A 15,477-nucleotide genomic window follows, 5' to 3' on the forward strand; every position below is an offset into this window, starting at 1 on the left:
TAGTTTGAGGCTATAGAAGGACTTAGACAGATTAGGAGAGTGGGCAATGAAATGGCAAATGGAGCGTAGTATTGGTAAGTGTGACGTCATGCACTTTGGTCAAAGAACTGAAACGACTATTTTTTTAAATGAAGAGGAAATACAAAAAACTGAGGTGCCAATGGACTTGGGAATTCTTGTGCAGGATTCCCTAAAGGTTAGTTTGCAGGTTGAGTCTGTGGTGAGGAAGACAAATCAAATGTTAGCATTCATTTCAAGAGGACTAGAATATAAATGTTGAGATTTTGTAAAGCACTGGTGAGGCCTCACTTGGAGTATTGTGAGCAGTTTTGGACCCCTTATCTTAGAAAGCATGTGGTGTAACCAGAGAGGTTCATGAAAACGATTCCAGGATTGAATGGTTTGTCATATGAAGAGTGTTTGTTGGCTCTGGGCCTGTATTCACTGGAATTCAGAAGAATGAGGGGGAGATCTCATTGAAATGGTGAAAAGCCTTGATAGGGTGGATGTGGAGAGGATATTTCCTATGGTGGGAGAGTCTAAGGCCAGAGGACAAAGTCTCATAATAGAGAGGTACCCTTTTAGAATGGAGATGAGGAGGAATTTCTTTAGCCGGAGAGTTTTGAGTCTGTGGAATTCTTTGCCACAGGCAGCTGTGGAGCCCAAGCCTTTATGCATATTTAAGGCAAAGGTTGATAGATTCTTCATTGGTCAGGACATGAAGGGTTATGGGGAATGCAGGAGATTGGGGCTGAAAAGAAAATTGAATCAGCCAGGAAGAAATGGCAGAGCAGACTCAATGGGCCAAATGGCCCGATTCTCTATATCTTATGATCTTTAGACCTTTCATCTTCCCAAGCACCTTCTCCTTAGTAAAAGCAACTGCTCTCACTTCTGCCCCCTGACAATCTCTGGCATACTGCTAGTGACTTCCACAGTGAAGAATGATGCAAAATACTTATTGAGTTTGTCTGCGATTTTTTTGTCCCCAGTACTACCTCTCCAGGGTATTTTCTAGTGGTCTCATATCCATCCTCGCCTCTCTTTTACTCTTTTTAAATCTGAAAAAAAAAACCTTTTGGTATCGTCTTTTATATTATTGGCTAGCTTACTTTATTATTTCATATTTTCTTTCTTTATTGCTTTGTTAGTTGACGTTTGGTGGTTGGTTTTTTAAAAAGATTTCACAATCCTCTAGATTCCATATTTTGCAATATTGGAAGCCCTTTCATGCTGTCTTGGACTTCCCTTGTCAGCCTCTTCCTCTGAGAGTAATCAGAGGAAAGTAAGAAAGCGTTCATCCAGTCTGGACATAGTGTGTGACCTCAGTGCTGGAATCAATCCGATGTTGTTGGCAGGAACATACTGAATGTGATAGAGCAGATCCAGAATGCTTGATGACTGGACGGTCCTGGGAAAGCTTACAGTACTCAGTGTAGATGGTGTCAATATTCTTGCTGGTCTGTTCTACTCCACATGCTGTGGCCAACTTGAGGACTTTGCCACCAGTTGCACAGAAACAGACACAGAACACAGGAGGTGGAAGGGTGGGGGAGAATGGAAGGGAGAGGAAGTGGTAATCTTGCCATTTCTGGCTAAGCCATTTTATAAATCTAGTAAATGCAGTTCCAATCCATCTGTTACAGATAGCCAGCCTGAACTTTGGCCCATTATTAATGGTCAAAAGAAAGCAGACATACAAGCCATTACAAAACAAAAGCAAACAACTTTATAAGTCAGAGAAGTATTTAAGCAATCCTGCCCTACCAGCAATGGTTTGTAAATTCAATTATTAATTTGAAATTAGTAATGATTACACAAAAAAACTTATTATTGCAAAAACATATCCAGTTTATTGATGGCCATCAAGGGGGTAAAATTCATCTTCCATACTTGCCTACCAACTGATTGACTCGTAAATTCCCTCTGAGCTGGACAACCCTATACCAGCTTGTACTGTAACTGCAGTACTGAAAGAGGGAATGAATGGCATCAACCTAGATACCAAATTCAGGTCTGGCAAAATACTGCTTGAACAGTCAACCTCACAAAACTGTCCTCACAAGCATCTGTGAACAGGTATCCAAACTGAAATCATCATAGAATAAGATCTTATGGGGAAAAATGTTCTGTCCAATTTGTACTGCTGGAAGAGACTAGTAGCAGTAGGGTGGTGGGGTGGAGATACATCTCTACCAAAAGGAGGTGTAAGGCGTCCCTTCCCCCTGCTAGCCTGCAGGCCATCCTTGGGCAGGGTGTAGCACCTGCTTAGACCCTGATCAGGGTCACGTTAAGCTATGGGAGCCGGTGGTGGATGGTCATATGAGCAGCTGGTGCTCATCACTGGTTATGTGACCAGTAATGCCAGGCAGATGATCTTTGGAGTACTGATAGTCACTGGGGTCACCCAGCTTTTAAAGACACTACCCAGAAGGGGGCAATGGCGAACCACCTCATAGAAAAAATTGCAAGGAATGATCATGAGCATCTGCGTCACACAACATGGCACATAATGAATGAATGAATATTGGAATCTCAACATTGACTCCGGACTCCTTGAAAGCATAATGGCACCAGATCAAACATTCCCATGGAAACCAACCTCATGGTTAGCACCTATAGCCCTTGCTCCGCAGAGGAATCATTATTCTCCCATGTTAAATCCTTCATAGAGTTGTACCGAATAGAATCAGGCCTTAAAGACCATTGTTTCGATTCCAACCTTTTTTCCCCAACTACATCTAATGTAAAGCCTATATAGCCAGTGTCTTGCTTACTTAAGTGCCTGACTAGAGGTATCTTAAATGTAATGACTGTATGTGACTCTACCACCCATCTGGTAGCAAATACCAGATATCAACTGCCCTGTGTGCTTAAAACTAAAACTTTTTCCTCAAATCCCCTTTAAGGCTCTTTCTTCTCAGTTTAAACCACTGCCATGTTACATTGAAAGCAGTATATAGAACATAGAAGGGCGCATCACGGGAACCAGCCCTTAGGCCCATGACGTCTGCATGGAACACAATACTAAATTAAACTAAATCTCTTCTGCCTGTACATGATCCATATCCATCCCTCCATTCTCTGCATGTTCCTGTGTCTACCTAACAACCCCTTGAATATCACTGCCTTAACTGCTTCTACCACCATCCCTGTTCCATGCACCCACCATGCTCTGTGTTGCTTCACACATCTCCTTTACGTTTTCATCCTCTCACCTGAAAGCTATGCTCTGTGGTATTTGACATTTCTATTATGGGGTAAACAATCTGGCTGTCTACCTTATCCATACCTCTCATAATTGTATAAACTTCCATCACGTCTCCCCTCAGCTTCCAGAGGAAACTCAATTTTGTCCGACCTCTCCTTATTCCCTTTATTCCTGGCAGCATCCTGGAATACCTCTCCTGCGCCTTTTCCAAAGCCTCCACATCCTTTCGGTAATGGGGTGACCAGAATTGCACACAATGCTGCAAGTGCAGCCGAATCAAAGTTTTATATTGCTGCCACATGTCTCTGTTACTGTTATACTCTGTGGACCAGCAACAGCAGCAGAACTATATATACCACAGTTTGTAACCTCACAGTGTGGCAAAACTATTCCTATTAACTTCACCTCAGAAAGGACTGCAAAAAGTTATGTCGTGAACAGCAGCAGCAACCGTAAAGAGGTGCCCAGCGTGGTGAAGTTACAACACAGGACAACGTGCATTTTAAACAGCTAAAACGGCATGTAAATGAACAGAGTTGTGTCATTTCCATCATGGGCACTAGCCTCCCCACCACTGAGGACACCTTGAAAAGGCTGCGCCTCAAGAAGATGGATTCCACCGCTAAGGACCTTCAGCATCTGAGACAAGCCCTCTTCTCATTACTACCTCATCTTTGCGAGGTTGACTGTGCTAGCAGTAAGATGACCTGCGGGCTAGCAAAGTGAAGGGATGCTTTACACCTCCTTTGGTAGAGATGTATCTCCACCCTGCCACCCTACTACTACTAGTCTCTTCCAGCAGTACAAGTTGGACAGAACATTTCTTTCCCGTAAGAGGTACAGGAGCCTGAAGACACACACATAGGCCATCAGGTTTCTGAACAGTCCATGAAGCTGTGAAGACCACCTCACTTTTTGCTCTCTTTTGCACTACTTAGTTACTTTTAAATATTTCTCAGTTTAACATATGGTCATGTTTTACACATCGCACTGTACTGCTGCCACAAATCAACACATTTCACTGTATACATTAGTAATAATAATCCTGATTCTGATTCTGATCTCACAGCTCATGGATCAGAAGTGATCGTGTCCTAATTAGACAGTTAAATTGAGAAGAGACCGAGAACACTCCCATTCTCAATAATTGAGGGTTAGGAGAATGGGAGGCCTGGTAGCATAATGTTTAATTACAATGCCAGCAACCCGGCTTCAATTCTGCAGTCGTCTGTGAGGAGTTTGTACATTCTGCCTGTGACCACGTGGGTTTCCTCCCACGTTTCAAGAATGTATGGATTGGTCACAAGGGTGTAAGGCCTCGTTAGGCTGGAAAGGTCCGTTACCGTACAGAAACATTCAGTACCACATCCCAGTGAAAGTACAAAGTGAACCATCCAGTTAGCTTTGTTATGGCGCCCCCAATATCACAGAGGCCACACTTCAGCCAGTTTGATTCTGCCTTCACTGCCTCATCATTATTGCTACACTGGTCTCGCTGAGGAGGTGAAGAGAGCTGGAGTGAAGACAACTATACTCACGTCCTCCTGCCGTTGCTCAGTAGAGGGCATCCTAACAAACTGCATCAATGCACGGGACGAACGCGGCGAGCAGGAAGGCTCCACAACGAGTAGGCAATACTGCACAAAGCATCACCGGTACCAGCCTACCCTCCATCAAGGACATATATACAGTAACATCACAAAGGATTCCAACCACCCTACTCGAGAGCTGTTTGTCCCAGTCCCATCAGAGAAGAGGCTACGTAGCCAGGACCACCAGGCTCAAAAACAGTTACTTCCACCAAGTAGTAAGGCTGATCAACACCGCCACCCACTAACCCACCACTGCACACACCCAACCACCACTACTTTGTCATTTCCTGTCAGTGTCACCTTATGTACAGATACTCCTGTGCCTAGTGTCACTTTATGGCACACAGTCAATCTATGTATATAAGCTATCATATGTATTGATATTTATTGTGTTATTATCATTATTGTATAGTTAATCTTATTTTTTGTGCTGCAGCCATCCAGAGTAACAATTATTTTGTCCTCTTAATACTTGTGTACTGGAAATAACATTAAGCAATCTTGAATCTTGAATCTACTGTGCTGACCGCACCCATTCGCTTTGATCTGAAGCACTGGGATAATTTTAACCAGTAGGGTACTGAAGGGGGAGACTCAGCCTTCAGTTTACAAACCTCACACATTTTCATGGACCCCAGGGGCAGAGAATGATGCAGAAACCTGATCTGATCCTGGAAAAGTCAAATCTGAAACTTCTGAACCAAAGCTGGGGGGGGAAAAGGATCAGAAGGATGGAAAGAAGGGTTAATTGTTTCTATTACAATACTAATTTGAAATCACACTGCAGTTATAGATCTGAAGTCTGGTCAATATTCTTCCCAGCTCTTGGACAATTTATATAGTTACTATAACTGTTATTCTTTAGCACTGAAGTTTGCTTTTTGATTACTTTGCAGCTTCCAAGGCAGGCACAGCTGGTAAGAAACAATGCTTAACTGCAGATGCTAATTACCTTGTAATAACGTTACTGGTTTGGAAACAGCTTTGAAATGAGATGGATGGGATGGGTTTGCATTGTATCACAGTGCTTCAATACTGTGGGGAAGGATGAACGTGGGAACTATATTTCTTGCGATACAAGGATTTGAAATTATTATTATTGTTTTGATTGGCTGAATTAATGATAGTGGGTAAAAATTCTACAGGCCCACACTACAAAATGGCTTCCTTTTTGAAAACAAGTGATACCTTTAGATTGTGGGATGATGGGAGGTACTCATTGGTGGATAAAGATCTGGGCACACGGTACCTATGGGATTAATCCAGCTCATAATACGCGCAAATCTTGCCAGTTGGATTCAACACCGAACCGCTTAAAGACTGTCTTGAGACTGACAAGTGGACTGACAATAGTGGCAATTATTTCTTTTCTGGATTATAAGACTATAAAACCATAAGACATAGGAGCAGAATTAAGCCACTCAGCCTATCGATGCTGCTCCAATATTTCATGATGGCTGATTTAATATCTTTCTCAATCTCATTCTTCTGCTTTCTCCCCATAGCCTTTGACACTCAACGCCCTTACTAATGAAGAACCTGTCGACCTCCATTTTAAATATACTCAGTGCCTCAGCCTCCATAGCCATCTGTGGCAATGAATTCCACAGATTCACCACTCTCTGGCTGAATAAACTATTACTCATCTCTGTTATAAAAGGGCAGTTCCCTCTGGTCCTAGCCTGCCCCACTATAGGAAACATCCTCTCCACATCCACTCTATCTGTGTCCTCTGGTCCTAGCCTGCCCCGCTATAGGAAACATCCTTTCCACATCCACTCTATCTGTGTCTTCTGGTCCTAGCCTGCCCCACTATAGGAAACATCCTTTCCACATCCACTCTATCTGTGCCCTGTGGTCCTAGACTGCCCCACTATAGGAAACATCCTTTCCACATCCACTCTATCTGTGTCCTCTGGTCCTAGCCTGCCCCGCTATAGGAAACATCCTTTCCACATCCACTCTATCTGTGCCCTGTGGTCCTAGACTGCCCCACTATAGGAAACATCCTTTCCACATCCACTCTAAATGTGTCCTCTGGTCCTAGACTCCCCCCACTATAGGAAACATCCTTTCCACATCCACTCTATCTGTGCCCTGTGGTCCTAGACTGCCCCACTATAGGAAACATCCTTTCCACATCCACTCTATCTGTGTCCTCTGGTCCTAGACTGTCCCACTATAGGAAACATCCTTTCCACATCCACTCTATCCAGGCCTTTCAGTATTCAATAGGTTTTAAGGAGATCCTTCCTCATTCCTCTAAACTCCAGCGAGTACAGGACCAGAACTATCAAATTCCCCTCGTACATTAACCCTATCGTTCCCAGGATCATTCTCATGAGCCTTTTCTGGACCTTCTTCAATGCCAGCACATCCTTTCTTAGACAAGGGGCCCAAACTGGTCACAATATTCAAAGTGTGGTCTGACCAATGCTCTATAAAGCCTTGGTATCACATTCCTTGCTTTTACATTCTAGTTCTCACAAAATGAATGTTAACATTGCATTTGCCTTCCTTACCACTGACTTGACCTGCAAGTTAACCTTCACAGTATCCTGCATGAGGGATCCCAAACAACCTGATTTCTGAATGTTCTCCCCATTTAGAAAATGGTCTATGCCTTTATTCCTTCTACCAGACTGCATGGCCATACACTTCCCATCATTGTATTCCATATGCCACTTCTTTTTACCAATTCTCCCAATCTGTCTAAGTTCTTCTGCAGGCTCCCTGCTTCCTGAACACCACCTGCCCTTCAATCTATTTTTGAATCGTTCACAAACTTGACCACAAAACCGTAAATGCCATCATCCAAATCATATACAGAAACATGAAAAGAAGCGGTCCCATCACCAGCCTCTGAGAAGCACCACTAGACACTGGTAGTCAACTTGATAAGGCTCCCTTTATTACCGCTTTTTGCCTCCTGCCAGTTAGCCAATTTTCTTAACATGCTAGTATCGTTACAGTAGTATGATGGGCTATAATTTTGTTCATGTGTGGTATCTTGTCAAAGACCTTCTGAAAGTGCAAGTATGATAATGCATTTGGGTAAAAGGAACAATAGTGCGGACTCTTATCTAAATGGGGAGAAGGCTCAAACATTAGAGGTGCAGAGGGACTTGGGACTCATGCAAGACTCCCAGAAGGTTCATTTACAGGTTGAGTCTGTGGTAAAGAAGGCAAATGCAATGTTGGCATTTATTTCAAGGGGAATAGAATGTAAAAGCAAGGAGGTAATGCTGACCTTTTATAAGACACTAATCAGACCACACTTAAAATATTGTCAATAGTTTTGGGCCCCATATCTCAGAAAGGAGTCATTGGAGAGAGTCCAGAGGAGGTTCATGAGGATGATGCTGGGAAGGAAGGGGTTAACAGTTGAGGTGCATTTGGCAGCTTTGGGCCTGTACTCACTGGAATTTAGAAGAACGTGGGGGGATCTCACTGAAACCTACCAAATGTTGAAAGGACTTGATAGGCTGGATGTGGAGAGGATGTTTCCTAAGGTGAGGGTATCCAGAACTAGAGGGCACAGCCTCAAAATTGAAGGCTGGTCCTTTAGAACAGAGGTAAGGAGGAATTTTTTTTTTAGCAAGAGAGTAGTAAATCTGTGGAATGCTCTGCCACAGGTTGCAGCAGAGGCCAAGTCCGTGTATATAGTTAAGGGATAAGTTGACCATTTCGTGATTGGTCAGGGCTTCAAAGGATATGGCAAGAAGGCAGATATATGGGGTTGAGTGAGATCTGGGATCAGCCATGATGGAATGGTGGAGCAGACCCGATGGGCTGAGTGGCCTAATTCTGCTGTCATGTCTTGTAGTCTTATGGTCTAAACCCTACCCAACAGCTCTAGCAAGCCTGCACACAAGAATATTGATCTCCCTTGGTTCCTTTTTGTACAAGTCATACTTTCACCAGAAGAGATCCCGATGATCCAGAAATAGGAACCCCTGTCACCTGCGCCAATTCCTTAGCCATGCATTCATTGGCCAAATTATCCTATCGTTACCCTCATTGGTGAGTAGCACATGCAGCAATCCAGATGTACTGAACTCCCTGTATTCCCTCTTCAGGACCTCACCTCCTTTCCTACCCACAGTACTCTGCAAAGTCTTCGGGACACGCACATACACATTATTTTTGCCTGATATTTTTGCGCAGTACTGTATATGCCAACGTAAATTTATAAATCAGGTGGGAGCAAAGGATGTTGGGAATGTCAAGGGTGGAGTGGTGCAAGAAAGGCGTCAGAGGGGTGCCGGGGTGGAGGGTGGCGCAGGTGCAGACACACCCAGCCCCGAGACACCAGACAAGGTCATATAAATCCAAACAATTGGTTTATTGATCACTACAGAATGTCTCTCTGGTGTGCCTTCCACTCCCTCCCTTTTCCCTTTTCCTTTTCCCAACCATGATTCCCCTCTCCCTACCCTCTTCCCACTTTCAGTCCACAATGGAGACCCATATTACAGTCAGGTTTACTCACATGTCATAAAATTTGTTTTTATTTGCGGAAGCAGTACAGTGCAATACATTAAATTACTACAGTACCTTGCAAAAGTCTTAGGCACCCTAGCTACTGTATTAGCGTACATGTGTCCAACACAGTTTTGCACAGTACTGTATGTCAATGCTAGGGATATGATCAGAGACATTCCTGACCCTGTCATCTGTGAGGAAACACACCACCTGGGTGTCTCTTTCATGTCCGTATAATCTCCTGTCTGCTCCTCTAATATTGGAGTCCCCTGTCACTACAGCACTCTCCTTGCCTCATCCCAGATTAAATTCCACAACACATTAAATTTCCAGTTATTCTGCTAAGTCCCTGGGATAGTTTTGCTCTCTGTGTAATCTGGGGCTTAGTCAGACATTCTCAGTGTCGAGATTTTGATGAAGGCTTCTACACTGCCCCACATCACTACATGTGTCTGTATCTTAAATCAGTAACTAGTACAAAATTCTAAGAAAATAATATAGTACATACAACATAACTTTCTAAAGATGGACAAGCTGGATGACGAATAATATAATTCTTCATTGAGCACCCCAATTGTGGATGTGCATGTTTGTCTAAAAAAGTAAATGAGAACTTCTATCTAAATTTTGATTAACGTTCATTAGTCCTAATCATTAGATGGCTGGTGTAGTGGCGTCTGCACTAGAGTCGAGGTGAGTGGCCCCAGGTTCGAATTTGGCTGGTTCCCGGCACGCTGTCCATCCGTGCTGGGTTGAGCATTGAGCTAGCAACTCTGCCTCGTAAAATACAGACAAAAATGCTAAAGGAAAGGCAAGGTTGCTGCCCTGCGCACCACAAGGCACAGAAAGGAACAACCATTTTATTCTGGAACTAGTTTGTTTAGTATTTATGATTTTGTCACGTTAATTACACTAGATGTTTAATTTTGCTCTTTAATTTTAGCCTGCAGATTTGACTTCAAGTTGAAGGTAGCTCTATGTTTCCTTTACAGCCTCTACTCAGCATGTAGGAGGTAAGAAATGCCGTTCCTCTTTCCCAAGGCTATTCTGCTTCAAAACTCTTTCTCGTTATTGCTTACCAGCTAAAGCCTACACATGGGCAAGATAAAGTCAGGCCGCTTGTTTATGGGGATGTAGCCAACGTTCATAATTTGTTCTGAATATAAAGGAGGGCCGAAGGCTTTTCTGGTGATCACTGTTTTTTTTTCCTTTGGAGGCTCTCTTCCTTCCCTTCACTAGACTGTGCCTGAAAAAAAAGACCGGGTAAAAAAAATTATTCTCTCATATAATGCATGAGATTCTCCAGCGTAATTTTATGCCAATGGCTCCTCACAAGGGGCAATCTCTTACTTCATTTCTAAGAATATTTATTATGTTTTGTGAATTTATGTGCAAATGCCCCAGAACACTCACACCACAATACTTTTGAATATTTTGAATGTGGTGCATAAATATGGAGTGCCCTAGGATCATTTACTAGATACTTACTATGCTTTCTCATCAAGAAATCATCAACTTCTACCTTAAATGTGCTCAAAGACTTGGCCTCCACATCCATCTGTGGCAAAGAATTACACAGCTTCACCACCCTCTGGCTAAAAAAAATCCTTCTTATCTCTGTTCTAAATGGAATCCTATTCTCTGGCTGTTCTCTCTGGTCTCACCATTGGAAACATCCTCTTCACGTCCACTCTTTCTGGGACTTCCAGTATTTTGTAGGTTTCAATGAGATCCCTTCCCTCATTCTTCTAAGCTCCTGTGAGTACAGGCCCAGAGCCATCGAATGCCCCTCCTGAGTTCACCCTTCCATTCCCGGGATCACAGTCGTAAGCTTCCGCCATACTCTCACCAATGCCAGTGCGTCCTTTCCCAGAAACGGGGCACAATACTGCTCACAGTGCAGCAGGCAGACTCCCGATTTTCAAGTGGTAATGTAAAACACTGTAGATGCTGGAAATCTAAGTTTTAAAAAAAACAGAAAATGCTGGGAACATTTAATGGGTCAGTCGGCATCTGTGAAAAGAGAACATGAACCCAATGAAAAGAATAGCCTCCTTCCATGCCGTAAATTTCAGTACTAGATGTACAGACCCTTGTTAATGAAAAATGGTAATTTAAAGACTAAAACACAGTGTTCTGGAGTTCTGGAGAAGGACTCAGAAATGCAACAGCATGAACAGTTTCAAGGATGGATTAGACTTGAATTACAGTGCTATCAAATTTCTCTGCTGATCTGTCTAGTTTCCACTATAGCCTATTGTTCTTCCTCCTCCATAAATGTGATGCAAAGTGAGGTCTGAGAGACAAAACCTCATACGTGACCCTCACATTTAGTCCAAATTCTTATCACAACTAACGCAGAATGTGCTTCTGCAGGACAAGAATGAATGATTTTTTTGTAAATCTGGCAGAGCGCTCCCCCATAGATTGAAAGTAGGTTGCATGGCATCTCTTTAACTCTATCTTGATGGAAGGATCCTGGCGAATTGTGCTTTTTGAATGATAGCAGACGCTAGCCACTGTGGAATCTGCTATTTATTTAGCCTTGCAACGAACTTCTAGCTCCAAAGGAACATAATTGCCACCTGTCCCAGAATTGTGGATAACCGTATACTGTACACGATACCATGATTAATTTTACACAATAAACTCTGAACTATTTACAAGGCTGCCTTCTTCCTACTTTACAACAGGTACTGAATTGCCACAAACCCCAGGTAAGAACTCAGCATTTTGAAGCATTTTATTCCTACATTATAGAATATTTATAGTGAATATGAAACCGATGCCTTTATTAGGCATGAAAATGTCTTCTTATTTCTCTTTTTCTTGAGAAAAAAAAGATCAGTGAAACGTTAACAAGGCAGAAAAAGAAATGGAAACCTTAAAGTCAATGGCATAAAAGGTTGCCAGGTTCTTCTGTCTCTTTATGAGAATTGATGAAAGGTTTGTGTTGATGAAGCAGCACACTGTTTCCACTCATTCTTCTTAATAAGATGTGTGCATATTCAATCCATTACTATTCATGCACCTGATGGATTTTGCCATAATAAGGTCATAAGACACAGGAGCAAAATTAGGCCATTTGGTGCATTGCGTCTGCTGCACCATTTCATCATGGCTGATCCATTTTCCCTCTCAGCCCCAATCTCTTGCCTTCTCCCCATAACCCTTCATGCCCTGACCAATCAAAAATCCGTCAACCTCTGTAAGTTTTGGAAATGTGCTGTCATGTATGTACAAATTTATATTTCTACATGTAAGTGGCCCAGATGGCTCTTTGAACTATCTCACTAAGAGACCTGTGATAGTACAATGAAGAATAGGCTTCATCATTGATATTCTGTCCATTAAGATTAAGCAGAGGAAAAGCATAGGTGCATGCCCATTTTTCATTTTCTGCAAGTCTGAAGGGTGTTCCATCTCCAACACTGAAAGCATAGATACTGGCAAATGATTCTATTATTGCCTTTTTATATATTTTATAATCATTTTTTGCATAATTGATTTCACTATCTCCTCCCCATAATAAGCAACCGCCTTGGAAACAGCTGAGTTGAAGTTTTGTTAGATACTCAAGATAGGGGTAAGGGATCTAAACTGCGTTGAGCTACTGTGAGAAGATCATATTTTATAAAACCTCAGCAGCCAGACTTTGTTTAGTTCTACTTGCATTGTAATGAGTTGAAGATCTCTATCCAAATCATGCAGAAGGTAAATTCCACTTACTTCAAACAACTTAGAAAAACTCAATGTGATAAAAAACTCAGCTGGTGAGGCAGCATCTACGGGAATTAATAAGCAGACAGTGTTTCAGCCAAGACCCTTCTTCAGGACTGGAAAGGAAGGGGGAAGACACCAGAAGTTTTGGGGGGAGTGGAAGGAGGACAGCTAGAGGGTGATAGGTGAAGCCAAGTAGGAAAAGTAAAGGGCTGAAGAGAAAGGAGTCTGATAGGGGAGAAGAGTGGACTGTGGGGGAAAGGGAAGATGGAGTGACAGTAGGGGGGAGGTGACGGGCAGCTGAGGAGAAGGGTAAGAGGCTCGTGTCAGGCAATAAGGGGGAGGAAGAAGGAAAACAAAAGTTACCAGAAGGAGAAATCGGTGTTCAAGCTATCAGGTTGGAGGCTACCCAGACTCCTCTACCCTGAAAATGGCCTCATCGTGGCAAAGGAGGAAGCTATGGATCGATATGTAGGAACAGTGTGGAACTCTGATATGTAGGAACTCACTGGCCGCTGTGGAAAGCGGCCAGTGAGTGAGTGGGCCAGTGAAGGAGTGGAGATTTGAGGCTTTGACTCGAGAGGGTTGGACGAGAAGAGGCTGAGGACGAGTTTCACTCCAAGTGAGGTAAGGCTGAGTAAGTTCCTTTCAAAGGAGAAAGTTTCAAAAGTTGAGGCAAGTATTGGGTAGGTCATGGCAGCTGAGATCGGCCCCGTGGTTTGTTCATCCTGCAGCATGTGGGAAATCAGGGATACTCCCAGTGTCCCTGACGACTATGTGTGCAGGAAGTGTGTCCAACTGCAGCTTCTGGCAGACCGCATTGAGCGTCTGGAGCTGCAATTAGATTCATACTGGAGCATCCGCGATGCTGAGAAAGTCGTGAATAGCATGTACAGTGAGTTGGCCACACCGCAGGTAAAGGCTACACAGGCAGAAAGGGAAGGGGTGGCCACTAGACAGCGTAGCAGTAGGCAGGTAGTGCAGGAGTCCCCTGCGGTCATCTCCCTCCTAAACAGATATACTGTTTTGGATACTGTTGGGGGAGATGTCTCATTAGGGGAAGGCAGCAGTAGCCGAATTCATTGAACCATGGGTGGCTCTGCGGCACAGGAAGGAAGGAAAAGGAGTGGGAGAGCTATAGTGATAGGGGATTCGATTGTAAGGGGAATAGATAGGCATTTCTGCGGCTGCAAACGAGACTCCAGGATGGTATGTTGCCTCCCTGGTGCAAGGGTCAAGGATGTTTCTGAGCAGCTGCAGGACATTCTGGAATGGGAGGGTGATCAGCCAGTGGTCGTGGTGCACATAGGTACCAACGATATAGGTAAAAAACGGGATGAGGTCCAACAAGGTGAATTTAGGGAGTTAGGAGATAAACTGAAAAGAAGGACCACAAAGGTAATAATCTCTGGATTACTACCAGTGCCACGTGCTAGTCAGAGTAGAAATAGGAGAATATTTCAGACGAATACATGGCTTCAAAAATGGTGCAAGGGGGAGGGATTCAAATTTCTGGGGCATTGGAACCAGTTCTGGGGGAGGTGGGATCGGTATAAACAGTCTGCACCTGGGCTGGACTGGAACCAATGTCCTAGGGGGAGCATTGGCTACTGCTGTTCAGGAGGCTTTAAACTAATGTGGCAGGGGGATGGGAACAAGTGCAGAGAGACAGAGGGGTGTAAAATGAGGGTAGAATCAAAAAGTAGTAAGGTGAAAAGTAAAAGTGGCAGGCAGGCAAATCCAGGGCAAAAAGCAAAAAGAGCCACTTTTCAACATAATTGTTTAAGGGCTAAGAGTGTTGTAAAAACAAGCCTGAAGGCTTTGTGTGTCAATGCGAGGAGCAATCGTAACAAGGTGGATGAATTGAATGTGCAGATAGTTATTAATGAATATGATATAGTTGGGATCACAGAGACATGGCTCCAGGGTGACCAAGGATGGGAGCTCAACATCCAGGGATATTCAATATTCAGGAGGGATAGACAGGAAAGAAAAGGAGGTGGGGTAGCATTGCTGGTTAGAGAGGAGATTAATGCAATAGAAAGGAAGGACATTACCCTGGAGGATGTGGAACCGATATGGGTAGAGCTGCATAACACTAAGGGGCAGAAAACGCTGGTGGGAGTTGTGTACAGGCCACCTAACAGTAGTAGTGAGGTTGGGGATGGCATTAAACAGGAAATTAGAAATGCGTGCAATAAAGGAACAGTAGTTATAATGGGTGACTTCAATCTACATATAGATTGGGTGAACCAAATTGGTAAGGGTGCTGAGGAAGAGGATTTCTTGGAATATATGCAGGATGGTTTTCTGAACCAACATGTCGAGGAACCAACTAGAGAGCAGGCCATTCTAGATTGGGTATTGAGCAATGAGGAAGGGTTATTTAGCAATCTTTCATGTGAGGCCCCTTGGGTAAGTGACCATAATATGGTGGAATTCTTCATTAAGATGGAGAGTGACATAGTT

The 15,477-nt window shown here is 43.4% G+C and overlaps 1 protein-coding gene and 1 long non-coding RNA gene across 2 annotated transcripts in view; one reads left to right on the plus strand and one right to left on the minus strand.

Moving 5' to 3' along the window:
• Positions 1–15,477, plus strand: part of LOC140717169 (peptidase inhibitor 16-like) — a 45,905-nt gene that overhangs the window by 12,913 nt on the left and 17,515 nt on the right. The window contains exons 5-7 of the mRNA XM_073030459.1: positions 5,700–5,720; positions 10,232–10,301; positions 11,982–12,005. Coding sequence (XP_072886560.1) covers positions 5,700–5,720; positions 10,232–10,301; positions 11,982–11,988 — 98 coding nt within the window. The 3' untranslated portion in view covers positions 11,989–12,005. The remainder of the gene's footprint in view (positions 1–5,699; positions 5,721–10,231; positions 10,302–11,981; positions 12,006–15,477) is intronic.
• The window catches only part of LOC140717170 (uncharacterized), a 31,809-nt gene continuing 18,199 nt past the window's right edge, over positions 1,868–15,477 (minus strand). The window contains exons 2-4 of the long non-coding RNA XR_012096474.1: positions 11,138–11,246; positions 10,368–10,534; positions 1,868–1,970 (exon numbers count right to left, since the gene is read on the minus strand). This is a non-coding gene — a long non-coding RNA (uncharacterized lncRNA). The remainder of the gene's footprint in view (positions 1,971–10,367; positions 10,535–11,137; positions 11,247–15,477) is intronic.

The sequence above is a fragment of the Hemitrygon akajei genome, chromosome 27, assembly GCF_048418815.1.
Source record: "Hemitrygon akajei chromosome 27, sHemAka1.3, whole genome shotgun sequence".
Lineage (NCBI taxonomy): Eukaryota > Metazoa > Chordata > Chondrichthyes > Myliobatiformes > Dasyatidae > Hemitrygon > Hemitrygon akajei.